At 42.1% G+C, this 16723-nt stretch overlaps 1 protein-coding gene across 1 annotated transcript; it reads left to right on the forward strand.

Annotated features, from left to right (window-relative positions):
• Positions 1–536: 536 nt before the first annotated feature.
• RIOK3 (RIO kinase 3) lies at positions 537–13243 on the forward strand. The gene is made up of 13 exons (XM_069853952.1): positions 537–643; positions 2679–2800; positions 3709–3854; positions 3982–4086; positions 4611–4720; positions 5427–5570; positions 6458–6585; positions 7720–7905; positions 8431–8590; positions 9493–9573; positions 9662–9751; positions 10130–10237; positions 11748–13243. Exons 1-13 carry the CDS (start codon positions 581–583, stop codon positions 11847–11849), a joined length of 1545 nt encoding a protein of 514 aa, XP_069710053.1. The 5' UTR covers positions 537–580; the 3' UTR covers positions 11850–13243.
• The last annotated feature ends 3480 nt before the right edge of the window (positions 13244–16723 follow it).

The following is a 16723-nucleotide window of genomic DNA, read 5'->3' on the forward strand; positions in this document are numbered from 1 at the left end:
AGGTGACTATAAGGTCTCCTCGGAGCCTTCTCTTCTCCAGGCTGAACAAGCCCAACTCTCTCAGCCTGTCCTCGTATGGGAGGTGCTCCAGCCCTCTGATCATCCTTGTAGCCCTCCTCTGGACCCGTCCCAACAGTTCCATGTCCTTCTTACGCTGAGGATTCCAGCACTGGACCTGTACTCCAGGTGGGGTCTCACAGGAGAGGCACAGAGGGGCACACCCCCTCCCTCCCCTGCTGGCCGCGCTTCTGCCGATGCAGCCCGGGCTGCTGTCGGCCTTTGGGCGGACGCTGCGGGCTCGCGCCGAGCTCCTCAGGGACCAGCGCCCCAGGCCCTTCTCCGCAGGGCAGCTCCCGGTCACATCATCGCCATCCCGCACCCACTCCCCGGCTCTCGCCCTCGTCGCGTTTCCTTACACTGCAGCAACCGTCCCCGCCCAGCACCGCCCGCTCTGTCCCGGTGACGCCCCGGAAAGGCTCCGCCCGCGGCCAATGGGAGCCCGGCAGGCGCTGACGGGCTCGGGGAAGCCGAGAGGACCCGGAAGGTTTCTCGCTGCCAGCACCGCCGCCCCCGAGCCGCCATGGACCCGGTGGGAGTCGCCGCCGCCCCCGATCCCGGCCCGGGCAGCGCCTGGCGGGGCAAGGTGAGCGCTGGGGCCGGGCCCGGGGCGGCTCCCGGCGCGGGTTCCTTTCCCTTCTCAGTATGTCCGGCGTTGTTTCGTTCCCCTTGGCCCAAAGGCCGACCGTGTTCTCGGCTGCATCGACAGAAGCGCGGCGAGCAGGCGAGGGAGGGAATTCTGCCCCTCTGTGCCTCTCCTGTGAGACCCCACCTGGAGTACTGTGTCCGGTTCTGGAATCCTCAACATAAGGAGGATATGGAACTGTTGGAACGGGTCCAGAGGAGGGCTACAAGGATGATCAGAGGGCTGGAGCACCTTCCATACGAGGACAGGCTGAGAGAGTTGGGGTTGTTCAGCCTGGAGAAGAGAAGGCTCCGAGGAGACCTTATAACGACCTTCCAGTACCTGAAGGGGCTACAGGAAAGCTGGAGAGGGACTGTTTACAAAGGCACAGAGTGATAGGATGAGGGGCAATGGTTATAAACTGGAGAGGGGCAGATTTAGACTAGGCACAATGAAGAATTTCTTCACCATGAGAGTGGTGAAGCACTGGCACCGGTTGCCCAGGGAAGCTGTGGCTGCCCCATCCCTGGAGGCGTTCAAAGCCAGGTTGGATGGGGCCTTGAACAACTTGATCTAGTGGGATGTGTCTCTGCCCATGGCAGGGGGGTTGGAACCAAATGATCTTTAAGGTCCCTTCCAACCCAAATTATTCTATGAAGCTATGATTTCCAGTCTCCCCCGGCGTTGCTTCCGGGGCCACCTTGACCCTCCTGAGCCACAGAAGTGCAGCTAGTGCTCACCTGGCCCCTGGGAGGCAGAGTGTGACAATGGCCTCAAGTTTTGTCAGGGAAGGTTCAGACTGGACACTAGAAAAAACTTCTTCACTGAAAGGGTTATCAGGCACTGTAAGGGGCTGCCCAGGGAGGTGGTGGAATCACCGGTCCTGGAGATGTTTAAGAGACAAGTAGGTGAAGTGCTTAGGGATATAATTTAGTACTGGACAAGTACAGTTGGAGTTGATGATCTCTAAGGTCTTTTCCAACCTAGTGATTTTGTGATTCTATGATTATATGAATGGCATGTTTGGGCACCCTCGCTCACAGCAGACAGGCAGACATGAAGGTAAATCCCTTCCTCCTTCCTTCCACCCGCCTCCTTCCAAGCACAGGAATCAAGACAATGCTGTGAGGTGGTGTCAACGGTGCAAGGGTCAGGGTGGTTTGGCAAGTGGAGCACTTGGCGGTGCTGCCTGAGTGAGTAGTGAGCAGCAAGCTCGCTTTCTTACCTTTTGAGAAATATTATCAGAAGTGTTTCTTTTCTTCTGGCTTAGACTCTTGTTAGCAGTATACAATGTTACTTCAAGAGCTCTCAGGTGTATCACCTGTATCCTTTAACACTTGGAAGCGCTAAACACAGGTCAAAAGCTTACTTGGGCTGGGGTATGGCATGGTTTGCTGCTGCTAGCAGTGACCACCTTGGTGGAGGGAGCTGCTGTTAGACCCTGGTAAATGAGTCAGTTCTCTACTAGTGAGCAGGGAAGTGGATCTCAGTGTGTTTGGTTATTGAGGCAGTGAGTCACAACTTGGTTGAATTCGTCATTCCTTAACCCTCACCTTCCCAAGCAAGGCTGTGTGCATGTCTCTCTGCATTTGAAGGGGTGTTTGTGATGACTGTCCTTTCAGGCCTCTAGAAATGACTGAGAAAGCTGTGCTTAAGCCATCCATGTTGTATTATTCCAAAAGAAGTTTTACATAGACTGTGTGTACACTTGTAAGCAGGCTTTTGGGAAGCCTTTGCTCTTGTCAGAGAGTATCGACACTGACAGACTGACTCTTGGCAAGTGACTATCAACAACCTTTCAGTCACAGTTCTCCCTATTCAGTTTCTGAATCTACTCCTTGAGGTGTTTTCTCTAATTTAGTTCATCATAATTCTGTCAGTAGCAAGCTCTTATAAGATTACATGAGCTTATTTTAGAGCCAGTGACAGCCAATTATCCTGATTATTGTGTTGCCACTGCATGTCTTGCTGACTTGAATAAAACGTTTATTTACAGTGTCCATGGGGAGCCCCTAATACGACATCAATATCATGTTCCCTTGCTGATGTCATGAGTGAGCAGCTGGCAAAAGAGCTGCAGCTGGAAGAGGAAAATGCTGCTTTTCCTGAAGTGGTTGCGTAAGTTTAAATCCTGGATTAGTGATCTCCATAATTGTTAAGCTAGGTTTTGTCTCTTGTGCATTTTCTTACAACATGCTTAGTGCGTAGTGATATAGTAAATGCTCTGCCTGTTATCTCATAACTCCACTCTTCTTCAGATCTTTTTTTCTGGTGAAGATGGCTTCCACAGTTAAAACTATTCCTTATAGTCTCTGTCACCTTTCTTTCTTTCTTTCTTGGTGGTTTTTTTTGTGTGCTGTTTTGGGTGCTTTAAGCCAGTCTGTAAGCTATATTTTGAGTAATATTGTCAGAAAGGAGTTTTTTCTTCCCTTTCAGAGACTCTTGCTAACAGTGTACAATGTTATTTCAAGAACTATCAGATGTATCACCTGTATCTTCCTAATACTTGGAAGCTCTAAACATAGGCCAAGAGCTTAGTTGTTCTAAACTCATACAAATTTCATCTGCATTATTTTCTGTCAAGCAGAGCAAAATGACACTCTTTTCTGGGGGTTTTGGGGTTTTTTTTGTGTTAGTTTTTTTTTATTTTGTTTTGTTTTATTTTAAAATTGGGGGTTTGTTTATCTATTTATTTATTAAAATATATACCCATATACCTGTATGGCTTCTTTCCCTTTCATGAAGGGCATCTTAAAAATAGAGCCTAGCGTTTCTTACAGAATAGTAAACAAGTAAAAGTTTTAAGTACTACTTACATTGTAAAGGAGTGGCAAAGATAAATGAAGTCATGCTCGATTAATATTTAACATTGGCTTGGAGCTGGGGGTGTGGACAGTTGAGATCCATGAGTTTCTATGCAGCTCTGCGTGAGGTCTTTTGTGTAGAGTGATGAAGTGATATAAAGTGATGTTTCTGTTTAGATTAGTGTGTTTAGTTTTTTAAATTTCTATTTTCATTTTGCATAGTGTTGCTGAAGGACCATTTATTACAGGAGAAAATATTGACACTTCTAGTGACCTAATGCTAGCTCAGATGCTGCAGATGGAATTTGACAGGGAATATGATGCACAACTTCGTCGTGAAGAGAAGAAGATCAATGGAGATAGCAAAGGTACCCTCATTGGAATAAATATTTCTACTTTGGAAATATTCTTGGCACCCTGCTTAAGTTACAGAGCTGCAAGGAAGTAGCAAATCCCTGATAATCAAAGACATGTTTATTTGTTTTGTTTCTCAAGTCTCCATATCGTTTGAAAATTATCGGAAGGTACATCCCTATGACAGTGACAGCTCAGAGGATGAGGTTGATTGGCAAGATACCCGTCATGATCCTTACAGAGCAGGTATGGGGTAGTTTTAAACATACAATTTCTTTGGTTAATACGCCTAAGAATATGGCATAGTTAAACTAGGTGGGTTTTGAACATAAGGAGATATACCAGTTGTAAATCAGCTCACCTGATTGGGAGGTGCTATGCAGGAAGCTGAGCAGTTAACTTCTCTCAGTATCTTGATTTCAATGGCTGGGTTTGGTAAAACTACTATTGTACATGGAAAATATTGTGGGACATGCGTATCTGTCATCTGGATTCATCTAGTGACATCTGCCTATGGTACTGAATATTCCTGTCTTTAATATGCCAAAAGTATGTCTGACACACCAGAGAAGTAAGTCATGACATAGCAAAAGGAACTGTCGTGGCTGGAATAGTAGAAGACTGCTTTAAGATCATACAATTGATGTATTTTATTCTATTTAGTAAATAAAATTATCTAACTTCTGTGGGTGTTGTGGAACCTTTATGAGCATCAGTTATAATTGTTTAGATATCAAGTTAGATTTTTTTTTTTTTCTCACTGCTTGCAGATAAACCTACTACTACACCAAGAAGAGGCTTTGTAGGAAAAGGAAAAGACATTACTACTAAACATGATGAAGTGGTATGTGGAAGAAAGAACACTGCTCGCATGGAAAATGTAAGTGAAAACTTAAGTTTGTGTGTAACACTGGAATGCTGTAATTCAACCAAAGAACTAATGCTTGTCCATCTGTGCTACTGTACACAGTGCTGATATCTTTTTTTTTGCACAGATGAAGGTGATGCAGTTTCTGGATTAATTATTCAAATTAGCAGTATGAGTTGTGCAGGTTTTTTTGTTCAGTAACAGTCTGTGACCATGATTTAAGAATTTACACGGGACTGTTTGGGCAAAACAAAACCATCAAAGAGTTGGATACTTGGGTAAATAAAACACTAAGGCTATTTTTGAAAAGCATAGCTATTGGGTAACCAATATTTTTTTTTAATTAATTTTGGCTGATAAGCCAGTGAACTTATTTTCAGTCATTTTGTCTGATTTACAGCTTTTCAGTCTGTTTATCCATAATACATACTTGCCCTTTTCTTTAATGTAACTGGTACAACTTCTGCAAATTAGGAAATGCTCCAAGTGCTGTTTTTACAGAGTGTTAGGTAATCTCAAATCAATTTGTGCAGACCTTCAACTTCCTAGTTTAAAGCAGTATGTTCTTTAAGATAGTGACAACATTACACAAAGTGGGTTTAACCTGTACCCTTATTTACCCTATGTTTTTGCAAATCTGAATGAGAAATTTCTGCTAGTGGCAACTTTTGGTGTCTGCTAGTAACAATGTTTAAATGTGCTTTATTTCTATTTGTAGTTTGCACCTGAATTCCAAGTTGGAGATGGAATTGGAATGGATTTAAAGCTGTCAAATCAAGTCTTCAATGCCTTAAAGCAGCACGCGTACTCTGAGGAACGTCGAAGTGCAAGGCTTCACGAAAAGAAGGAGCACTCCACTGCTGTATGTTTTTAACAAAGTCTTTCTTTAGACTTTTTATCCTGTGTAATAGGTGAACACTGTTTTGGTAATTCCTTGAAACATTAGTTTTTTAGTAAAACTGTAAAGCAATATTATGTTAACATTGTTGAAGGAGATGATAGCAGCAACCTCTACTAGAAAAAGGCTGTCTTTATTTCAGCTGCATTATTGTGAGAGCCATGTGAAAGTAAGAGCAAGCAGCTTGCATTTTTTTCTCTTTGTCTTTCTAAACTTACCTCTTCATGAGCTGGACTGAATAAACTGCCTAGAAATGATTTTAGAAACCCTCCAGAGGACTAATCCTCTGCAGCTGAATCATATGACTCCAAATATCTGTCTTCATGGCAAGTTTTGGGAAGATGAGGTGACCAAGTAAACTTGGACTTAATCATTTGGGAAGTTAGCTGTTATGCATTATGGGTGAGTTTTGAGCAGGGCCTCCGATAATTCCTGTGGAGGACTTCTTGAAGTTCAGGTGTTTTGCTTTATTTTATTGTTACTAATATAAAAGGAAAATAATATAATGTTTGAGATATTTTGAGTCATGATTTGTAAAGACTTCTTGAAAACACTATCTCTAGCCACAGTCTGTACTTTGTGTGATTGGTGAAATACTGTATATGCTGCACAGCTGATAAGGTTCCTTGGACTATTAAGTCTTAAGGACCAAAGAGGACAGTGCTGAAATAGTTTAGCTTTGCTTCATTTGTTTGTTTGGTTTAGTTTTGCTTTTCCTCTCTATCTATTGAGAGAATGCTCCTAACGTATTCGTTCCACCTAGTTGAACGCTTGAGATATATGAAACATCTGAACTTACTGTAAAACAAATAATTGTTTTAATGAACTGAGTATTCATTTCTGACCTGTAGGAGAAAGCAGTGGACCCTAAAACACGTTTACTTCTGTACAAGATGGTCAATGCTGGGACGCTGGAGACCATCACAGGCTGCATCAGTACAGGAAAAGAGTCTGTTGTTTTTCATGCATATGGAGGAAAGTAAGTGTATTGTTTGTTACTGACAGAAGCTTTAAATACCAGAGATGGTTTAAAAAGTAGAAACCACAAAATATTTAAACAATCTGCACTTTTTTTTTTCTTTCCAAAGACCTAAACTTCGTATTCATGTACATGCAGATAATAATAAAATCTGAAAAATGGATGATACCCACCATAAAGTAAAAAAAAAAAACCAAAAGCACCTTATTCCTTGGAGGTCATTTAATGAATGGGGACAAATCCTCTATAAATTTCTGTGGAAAAATATGTACTCCTTTTATAAAAAAAAAAAAACACAACCAAAAAAAGTTTTGAGGAACTCTTTCCACTGACCTGACCAAGACTACAGAGCTGTCATGATGTTGGACTACCTGAAGACTGCTGTATTAGATCCATCTGTGCAGTTCAGTGGAGGTGCTATTCATTTACCTTAAGAGTAACATTGGGATGCTGTTCAGTTTTCAAGTCATGCAAAAGTCTAGTTTTAAATACTGACATGCTGGAAGGATTGTAGCACATTGGCAGGGATGGTAATGCATTGAAACACCACTAGTTTAAAAGTGAGCCAAGAAAGAACTAGCCAACCCCAAATACAAGTAACCAATTTAGAGACCTTGAGAGAGAGGGGTGGGGAGAAAATGCCTTTTTTTTTTGTTTGTTTTAATGGAACTTTGCTTTAATGGAATCCGGGAGTGTTCTTTTGCTTAGCATTTTTCAATGGGAAATATCTCCGTGATGCTTAAGGAAAAGTTGTCATGATACCATTATTGTACTAATGTAAGACTTTTTTCACTTGCATTTTCTTGAAGTAAATACATCGTTTAGCAGGGCTGTTATTAGCTATGACATTTAAGTAAAATATTAACAAACTAGGAGATGGAACCTATTTGGTAACCAACATGAAATCAAAATGCCAACACCCAAACATTTGTATATAAGCTCAATCATACAACTTTTAAAAACTTAACTTGGATGGGCTTCCAAATTCGATAAAAAGTCAGATCTTCTTCTCTTTTATATTAAAAATTGTTATCTCTTGCAATGTTTAAAAAAAATAAAAAGTAAACCTATGCATTTGTTTGTAAAGATGTGAATAGTTAACTTTGTTACGCGTTTGACTTTTTCCGTGAGAAGCACAACTGAAGATAAAGTTATACCTCCAGAATGTGCCATCAAAGTCTTTAAAACAACTCTTAATGAATTCAAGAACCGTGACAAATACATTAAGGATGACTACAGATTTAAAGACCGCTTCAGTAAATTGAATCCACGAAAGATTATTCGTATGTGGGCTGAGAAAGAAATGCATAACTTAACAAGGTAAATTAAAAAGAAAACCACTGTAGTTCCTAAATGCCTGTTGTTTTCTTATTCTCTGTTTAGGGCAGTTACATTATGCCTGAGTAGAAGTTGAAATTTGATTTTTAGGTTAAGCAATACACAACCTGATTGAACAAGCCCGTGGTTTCTTACAGTTTAATGAATTGTCATCATCTTCAGTGATTCAGCAGCAGAATTTACAAGCCAATGAAATTAACAGGATCTAGCTGTAAAACGTGATTATTTTTCAGTGAGCATTACGATTTCAAGATCTCGTTTTTCTTGTTTTTCCTCTGTGAAACATAGATCTTTTTATATTTATGTATTTTGTATATTAACATATTATGCATGATAATATATATAATATATATTATTATATTTAGCTTCAAAGACTTTTTGACTCTGGATCAGGTTTCTTGCACAGGGGTCTCTGACTTTGAAGATGAGCAAGCAGGAACTAGAACTGTAGGGTTTTGGGGCAAGTGTTTTATTTTGCTTAATGGGTATCTATTCTCTGATTCACAGAATGCAAAATGCAGGAATTCCTTGTCCTGAAGTGGTTATCCTTAAGAAACACATCTTGGTTATGTCTTTCATTGGCCAGGATCAAGTTCCAGCTCCTAAACTAAAGGATGTAACACTTAGTAGTGAAGATATGAAAAAGGCCTACTATCAGGTTCTTAATGTAAGGCAATGCTGATTTCTCCTCCAATTCTGGGTTGTGTTTTCTTTTAGGGGAGTAATTTAAAGGACAAATCAGCACTTATTTACTTTTTTGGATTCTTGCATCACTTTCAGGATATAGAGTCCGAAGGCTGATTTTGCTGTTGTTTAATGTGTGACTTAAAATAAATAAGAAATTGAGTCTTAATCTGAGAAGAACATATGCTGGACAAATATATTTAGCAGCAGAGAAATTACGAGCAGGTAGTCCTCCTTTTCTAGAAGCAATATGTGGTTTTGCGAGTTCTCTGAAGTCTTTTTGAGCTTACTGAATACTTAATCTACAATGTGTAAGCACTGTCCAGTGGATAACTGCCTCCCCACCCCCCTTTTTATGAAATCTAGAAATCGGAGAATTAGTTGGAATATTGCATGGTGAATATTTTGCTTTCCTGTTATCTGCTGAAATTGGTTTAAATATGTACCTGCTAACTGTCCACTCGTTTTTAGCTCCCTATAGACTTTAAAAAACCCCAAACAACCAACCCAGCAGCTAGATAATATAAAGGGTCTGTGCCTCAGATCCTGAGACCAGTAGAGGAACACAACTGTGTTTTAAAGTGAATATACATACTAGTTAGGATTCGTTATCTAAAACTGTGAGACTGCTTACACCTATCACACAGGAAGGAATGACAGGCATATTTGGAGAATGTGTTTATCTGTCTCATGCACTTGGACTGGTTGGCAGAGCTGATATGAGTTTACCAGACTGATTGTGATTCCCTGTATGAAACTTTATTGAAGACTCAGGAGAAAAAATATGTAAATTGGGTGGGTGAATGGGAAGGGCTTTATTCTGCTGTAGTAATGCAAAGGATATTTATTTGGAGTATATTCATTCATTAATTTGGATCCTTGCAGATGATGCAACAGTTGTATAAGGAGTGCAACCTGGTCCATGCAGATCTGAGTGAATATAACATGCTTTGGCATGATGGGAAGGTGAGCATATTCTTCATGTGGGAAGGGAGGGTTTCATCTAATGTGAAATGTCAATACAAAGTGAATTGCATGCTCTCTGTGACTACAGGTCTGGCTTATTGATGTCAGTCAGTCTGTGGAGCCAACTCATCCTCATGGACTTGAGTTTTTGTTCAGAGACTGCAGGAATGTTTCACAGGTAGGACCTCGTCATCTGACAATCCTCTATTATGCTGAATGCTTCCCAAGATAAAACAGCGTCAAATCAATTCAGAGCTAACTAGAAGTCAGTTAATACAGCTCTGTAATCAGTGATCCTCACCACCTATGTGTAAGATTGTGCTGTGCTTGCATGTTGTTCATACTGGTGGTGTTCTTCTTTGACAGGACAAAAAGTGTGGAAGAATAAAACAGTACCACTGGAACTTAAAACTTCTTTCAGTTTATTTTTATCTATAGGTCAACAAAAGCAAGAATGTCATTTTCACTTAATAGTCTAATTGTAACTTGGGGAAGGAAAAGGAATATCTTGGTTTGGGTATTAAAGTACTTAGTGTGTGCTCTTTATGTTGTCCAGTTCTTCCAGAAAGGAGGTGTGGCAGAAGCACTTAATGAGCGCGAACTCTTCAATGCTGTCTCAGGTTTAAATATTACAGCTGACAATGAAGTAGACTTCCAAGAAGAGGTACAGGTTTTTTCTATCTAGCATTTTAATTTGGTTAGCTATAGTACCTATTGTAATACCTTAACTTTACCCATTTAGTGTGTATGATTAGTGTGCGTTAGTACAATTTCAGCAATTGTTCTGCATCTCTTTTTCTCAACTCGGTTGCTTCAGCCTAGTACAAATGTTCTCAGGAACTCAGACTGACAGACCTCTCCACCCCCTTTCCTGATACTCCTGTTCCCAAGTATAAAAAGTTTCATGTTGCATGTAATTGCTTCTTTCAGTGTTAAGGGAAATTTAGTGTTCTGTTTTAGTTTAAAAGCTAGTTTTGTTGTCTTTACTTACATATGTTAAAGGCGTGCAGAGAAACGGAAGCTGGGTTAAACCAAATAATTGTTCTACTGCTTATTTTCCATGGTTTAGGTTTTAACTTGGCTGAATTTAAAGTTTAGGCTAGCATTTTCAATTTTCAAGCCTAAAATCATGTAAATGTAAATATGGCCTAGGAATCTTTGGTCACCTTTGGCTTTTAATGATTTAATTTTAGCTGTAATTCTGCAAGACATGCATCCTGATACCAGAAACTTATAAAATAAGTTGTTAAAACATTCCATATTTACTAATTAAAGTAGGGGCTACATGGCCATTCTACTATACTCAATTCCTAATGACAGTGTAGGTTTATGCTAGTCCAACATGTAGTGGGTCAGAGCTTGAAAGCAGTTAACTCCTGGGTTACATCCTCAAATTGAGGAAGAGGTAAAAAGGAGCACGATGTCACTGTTACAAGATCCTTATGTATCAGTTAATCAAGCAAAAACCAATTCCCTCACTGGCCGTGTTTTGAGCATTGGTGTGGGGGTTGGGTTTTATCGTTGTTTTATGTCATCTTTTGTGGGAGAGACTTCAATTGCTGTTTATGTAAGAGGTGAATATGAGCAGCCCATCCTTAAACTTCAGACTTTGACTTCAGCTGTGAGTAACTAAAATTATCTCCCCTGGAGTACCAGAGGAAGTAATCCAAACATAACAGTCTGAAGATCAAAATAAGCTGCTGTATGCTGTTAGTCTGATCGCGCAAAACACTGAACTAAAATTATCTTCAACTTTCACCGTTGAAAATGGTTGCAGTGGATTCGTAATGTCAGTATTACTTGGAATTTCTCCACTGCTGATCAGTTGACAGAGTCACGGTAGAGGTGTTCAGAGTTTGAGAAAGGGACACTTCAGTATTTCAGGGAATACAGCTGAAGTATTAAGAATCATCCAGTCCTCCCTGCACCTTATGCATTTCAGTTACATAGTACAGGACTATACAGGAGCACTATTCCTTTTACTGCTTGTTGAGAACAGATGTTTAAAGCTGTACTTCCAAAGTGTGTTGCTCCATATGTGTATGGTTGACTGTGTGGTTGAACTAGCAATGTTGTGTATACCTGATCAGTCACCTGAAGCTTCCTTTGAACCCTGTTTAGTAATGTTCTGGTGCAGTAGTGGTTTCAGCCTGGGTTTGTTTTTGACTCTCTAGATTGAAGCTTTAGAGAAGATGAATGAAGATCATGTGCAGAATCATGGAAAGAAACTGTCTATGTTTTCAAGCGACGGAGACCCACCTATATATGATGAATAGTACTGACTGTATAGCTGCTAACAAAACGAGACACAAATTTACTGCTTCTAACCACATTGGTGCAGTGGTAAATGTCAACTGCCAATGTCAAGAGAGAGTGGTTGACTGTGAATACCAGAATGGAAAACACAATAAGCATACGGTGATGCCTCAGTTGTTTGGTTTTTTTAACTTAGCCCACACATCAGGTTGGCACTGTGAGAATGGACTGTCACTACCTCTTTGGATGGTCTGAAAACTTCACCAATTGCCCAGTTACGTTAGCTGAGGTGGTCATATTTTGCATGATTTGGAGTTTATATGTTTTAATTAAAAAAAAAATTGAAAGTAATCTAGATAATCTAAAGTATTTACTGGGAAAGTACACTAGGAGAGTCCCTCTTTTTTTCCTATTGCTGCTTAAAAAATCATTTGAAATTGTGTGTATAGACACAATATCAATGAAACTTTCATCCTTCTCCACCAAAGGCAAAATGATATGTCAAACCATGCGCTGCAATCATTTGAAAATGATCATTTAACAAACCAATGTCTTTATGTATGCAAAAGTCTGGACACTTGGATTTGAGTACAGGGAATATGGCCTTAACTATCTTTGTAAATACAGTTGGGTATTATATGAGAAACAGATTTGAATCCAACCAGCAGATAACTTCTTTGGTGAGGTTCCAGGAGATTCCAAGGGCTGCGTTCAAGTTGCATAACAAGGAGTAAGTTCAGTTAGCTTCATCCTTAATATATAAATGGTTCCAAGAACTAGGTGGAAGCAAAACCAATTTCTCTATAATAATCCTGTCTCTAAACTGAAATTCTAGCTAGAGCATCAAACGTTTGCATTCAACCCAAAGCTAATCATAGACTATGAAAACTAATTATTTATCATCGGTATTTTTAAACAAAGGCTTTTGTTGACAAATGCAAAAACAATACTCAAATTTGGTTTCTTACACTTTTATTCTTAACGTCAGTCTTTTTATTTTACCAGATTCTAGAAATCTAACTATGTTTCTCTCCAAAACAGCACATATAAAAATGAACTGATGTAGTGGGATGGTTCTGATCAGCTTTTTTTTTTTTTTAACTGATTGGTGTTTCTGGTGCTGCTTTTTATCAAGCCGAATACAGTGTTGCTACATGGGAACATGGGACGTCCTCACAGTGTGCTGTGAAAGTGACTTTTTTTTTTGTTGCTGGAAAACTGGTGGTGAAGTAAAAACTTAAGATCTTGTGGTGGCATTTTTGTGTGGTTCTTTGCATTGTACAGGCCTTCATTGATATTCAATGCTGCATTAAAACAGTGTTAGGGTAATTCATTATAGCAATAGAAAAATTACTATTTTGGTTTTACTGCATAAACAATAAACAACCTTGATATTTTTGCCAGTTTCATCCCAGTATTTGGATCCTCTTCTCTTTTCTAAATTAGACAATTGTCTTGCATTTACCCCTTACTTTTGAAATAAAGGAACTTAACATCTTTTGGAGACTTAAGTCTGTTTCTAGTTGCTCAGTGAAAGAGTTAAACAACGATATGGGGGGGACGGGGTCACAGATTAGGTGCTAGGAGGCTGGTGCTACAGCTACCTAACCGCTTCAGGAAGACTGAAAGTTGCTGTTGTCAAATATAAACCAATCTTCTTCAAAGCATTCAGAGGAGAAGGCTTTTAAAAAGAACAGCATAGCCCTATGCTAGGCTTATTACAGATTTCAATACTTAACATTTCTTAGAGAGAAAATGATCTCAAAGCAGTTGCTAATGCTTTACAATGTGCTCGTCTAGGAATGATTTTGACTGTTGAAGATATTTACATCAAGTGAGAGGAAGAAAGAACAAAAATAAGGGGAAGTGACAAGAGGGTGGTTTTTGAGATGTCATTTGAAACAAGAGCTTGTTTGCATGGTTTTGCTTGAATGGAAGCCTTAGTTGTTACTGTAATTTTTAATTTCTTTCTAAATTGTCTAGCACAGACTGGAAAAAAAGACCAAACACCTTCCCTCCCCCCGAATAAATGAAGGAATGGTCCAAGCCTGTGATTTAAATCTACTGGGCCTGTTTACATTGCCTAAACATCTTTTCTATTCTAGCAGTAAAATTGGCTTAGGAATTTGCTTTGAGGTTTTTGAGACATCTTGGCACTTCAGCAAGTAGTTGAAAAAAAGGAAAAATTTGCTAAAGTAAGCATTTTCTTTGACTTATATGAAATAAAAGGTTCTAGGTTTATTATTAAGCAAAGAGAATGTCTTAGACTAGATTTTTATTTTAATGTTGATTAAGCTGATAACTTTTCTGACATGTTTATTCTAATGGCCAATTCTAAAACTGTCACAGTAGTTTCAAGTAGTGTGTTTATTTACTTGTCTGCTGATTTCTCCCCTCTCCCTTGCCTTGTACCTCAATTTTCTACTATCTTAGTATTCCTATTGCAATTAGAGAAAGTCCTTGCTGTCCTGTAGTTAAGACAGAACATCAGTAGAATTTCTTACATTTTGACCTTGGATTAATTAAATTTTTGGTTAACATACAATGAACTTTTTATTTTATAAAAAATTATGATCTCTAAGGTATTCTAATTGCTCTCGAAACACTTGCTCTCTCTAGCTGGCACGGAATTGTTTGATCACATGGGAGGGTTCTGCAGAACAAGTAGCTTCTTGTAATTCCTCTCTGTGACTTCAGTTTCTCTAGTGTGATGTGAAACCATCGCAGTTGGACTAGCTGAGTCACACACAAGTCAGCAAGCAGTTGTTTGTGTGATACTGTGTTGGTATCTGGTAATTACGTTTTTATTACTTCTGTACAAAGTTGTAGCACTCTGGTTGAATCTAAAACATTTGATTTGGTATGATCTGCCTTTTTTTTTTGTCTGTCCTCTGTTTATTTCCTTTATATTGCTTTCTGAACCTGATGGTCAATAAGCAAATATGTCCCTGCATAGGACAGCCCCAACGTTCATTCCATGTGTCTGAGGGTGTTGTCCAAATGCTTCTTGAATATTGGCAGGGTTGGTGCCCTGGAGAGCCTGTTCCAGCCCTCCACCACCCTCTGGATGAACAACCTTCTCCTAACATCCGGCCTAAATCTCCCCTGGCACATCTTCATGCCGTTCTTTCAGGTCCTATCATTGGTTGCCAGAAAGAAATCGACGCTTGCTCCTCCTCCCCTCCCCGTGAAGAAGCTGTAAATAAGCATAAATGCTGAGAAGCACCCCAGACCTTAACTTTGATAATGCTTTATCAACATCATTCCTGGCATACGGCCAATTTTCCTAGTATGAGTTTAATTTCCTTTTCTAGGCACTAAAAACTTCATGCACAAAAGCAGTACCACCAATGACTGCCTTTTAGCCGTAGGGGAGACTAAGGCAGAGCTGTGGATCAGTGGTTCCTTGAGGACCTGTGGTCCAGAGGAGGGCCGTGAGTTGGTGAAGGGCTTAGAGGGGAATCTGCGTGAAGAGTGGCTGAAGTCACTTGATCCGTTCAGCCTGGAGAAGAGACGAGTTAAGGGGATGCCTCATTATAGTCTAGAGCTTCCTTACAAGAGGAGGAGGAGGAGCAGGCGCTGGTATCTTCTCTCTGGCAACTGATGACAGAACCTGTGGACACGGCAGGAAGATGTGCCTGGGTTTAAGTTGAACATTAGGAAAAAGTTCTTCACCCAGAGGGTGGCACAGCACTGGGACTGCTCCTCAGGGCAGCAGTAATGGCGCCAAGCCTGACAATATCCAAGATGCGTTTGGACAACACCCTCAGACACAGAGGGTGAATGTTGGGGCTGTCCTGTGCGCGGACAGCAGACGGACTCGATGCTCCTTGTGCGTCCCTTCCAACTCAGGGCATGTTATGGTTCTTTTTTTATTTTAGGGGGGAAGGGAGGGCCGTTTGGTGTCGGGCTTGTGTTTTTGTTTGAGAAAGCACGGTAGAAGGTTGCGCCAAACGAGAAATATCTCCTGTGTGCCCGCTGCCGCCTGCCTTTCCCTTTCCATTTTCCCCAGGCCACGCCCCCGCCTGCTGGGCCAGGACACCTCGACCCCCCGCCAGAAGGGGCGGGGCATCACCAGGCCACGCCCCCCCGTGGGGCAGGCGGAGCATCCCGAGCCCCACGTCGAGAAGGGGCGGGGCCTACCGAGGCTCCTCGTTCGAGACGGGGCGGGGCACCCACAGGCCACGCCCCCATGGGCGGCGCATCAGTAGTCCGCTCGCCAAGGAGGGGCGCGGTATCCCTAGGCCACGCCCCATCTGTCGAGGTGGGCGGGGCATCCCGAGCCCCAGACGAGAAGGGGCGGGGTATACATAGGCCACGCCCTTCTCTGTCGAGAAGGGGCGGGGCATCCTCTCGTTGCCCCTCCCCTCCCAGCCCCGCGCCGCCGCTCCCCACGCTTGGCCCCCCGGACCCTCCCAGCCAGAAGGGGCGGGGCATCCTCAGGCCACGCCCCCCGTGCTGCTGGGTAGAGACGGGACATCCCGGCACCACCCCGCCTTTGATTGAGTAGGCTGGGCATATCCAGGCCACGCCCCCTCCCCCGTGGGGCGGGCGGAGCATCCCACGCCGAGAAGGGGCGGGGCATTGCCGGTCCCCTCACTTGAAAAGGGGCGGGGCATCAACAGGCCACGCCTCTCTGTGGGAGGGACACCGGAGTCCCCATCGAGAAGGTGCGTGGTATGCCTAGGCCACGCCCCCTCCCCGGGGAGGGGCGGGGCATCCTCTCGTCGCCCCTCCCCTCGCAGCCCGGCGCCGCCGCTCCTCTCGCTTGGCCCCGCGGCGGCGGCGGCGGCGGCGGTTGGTCCGGCAGCGCGCGCGGCCGCGGCGCGATTCCGGGCGGGGCCGGCGGCGCGTGACGCGCGAGGGGAGCGTAAACAGGAAGCGGCCGGGCGGG

This window comes from Phaenicophaeus curvirostris, chromosome 3, assembly GCF_032191515.1.
Source record: "Phaenicophaeus curvirostris isolate KB17595 chromosome 3, BPBGC_Pcur_1.0, whole genome shotgun sequence".
NCBI classification, from domain to species: Eukaryota; Metazoa; Chordata; class Aves; order Cuculiformes; family Cuculidae; genus Phaenicophaeus; species Phaenicophaeus curvirostris.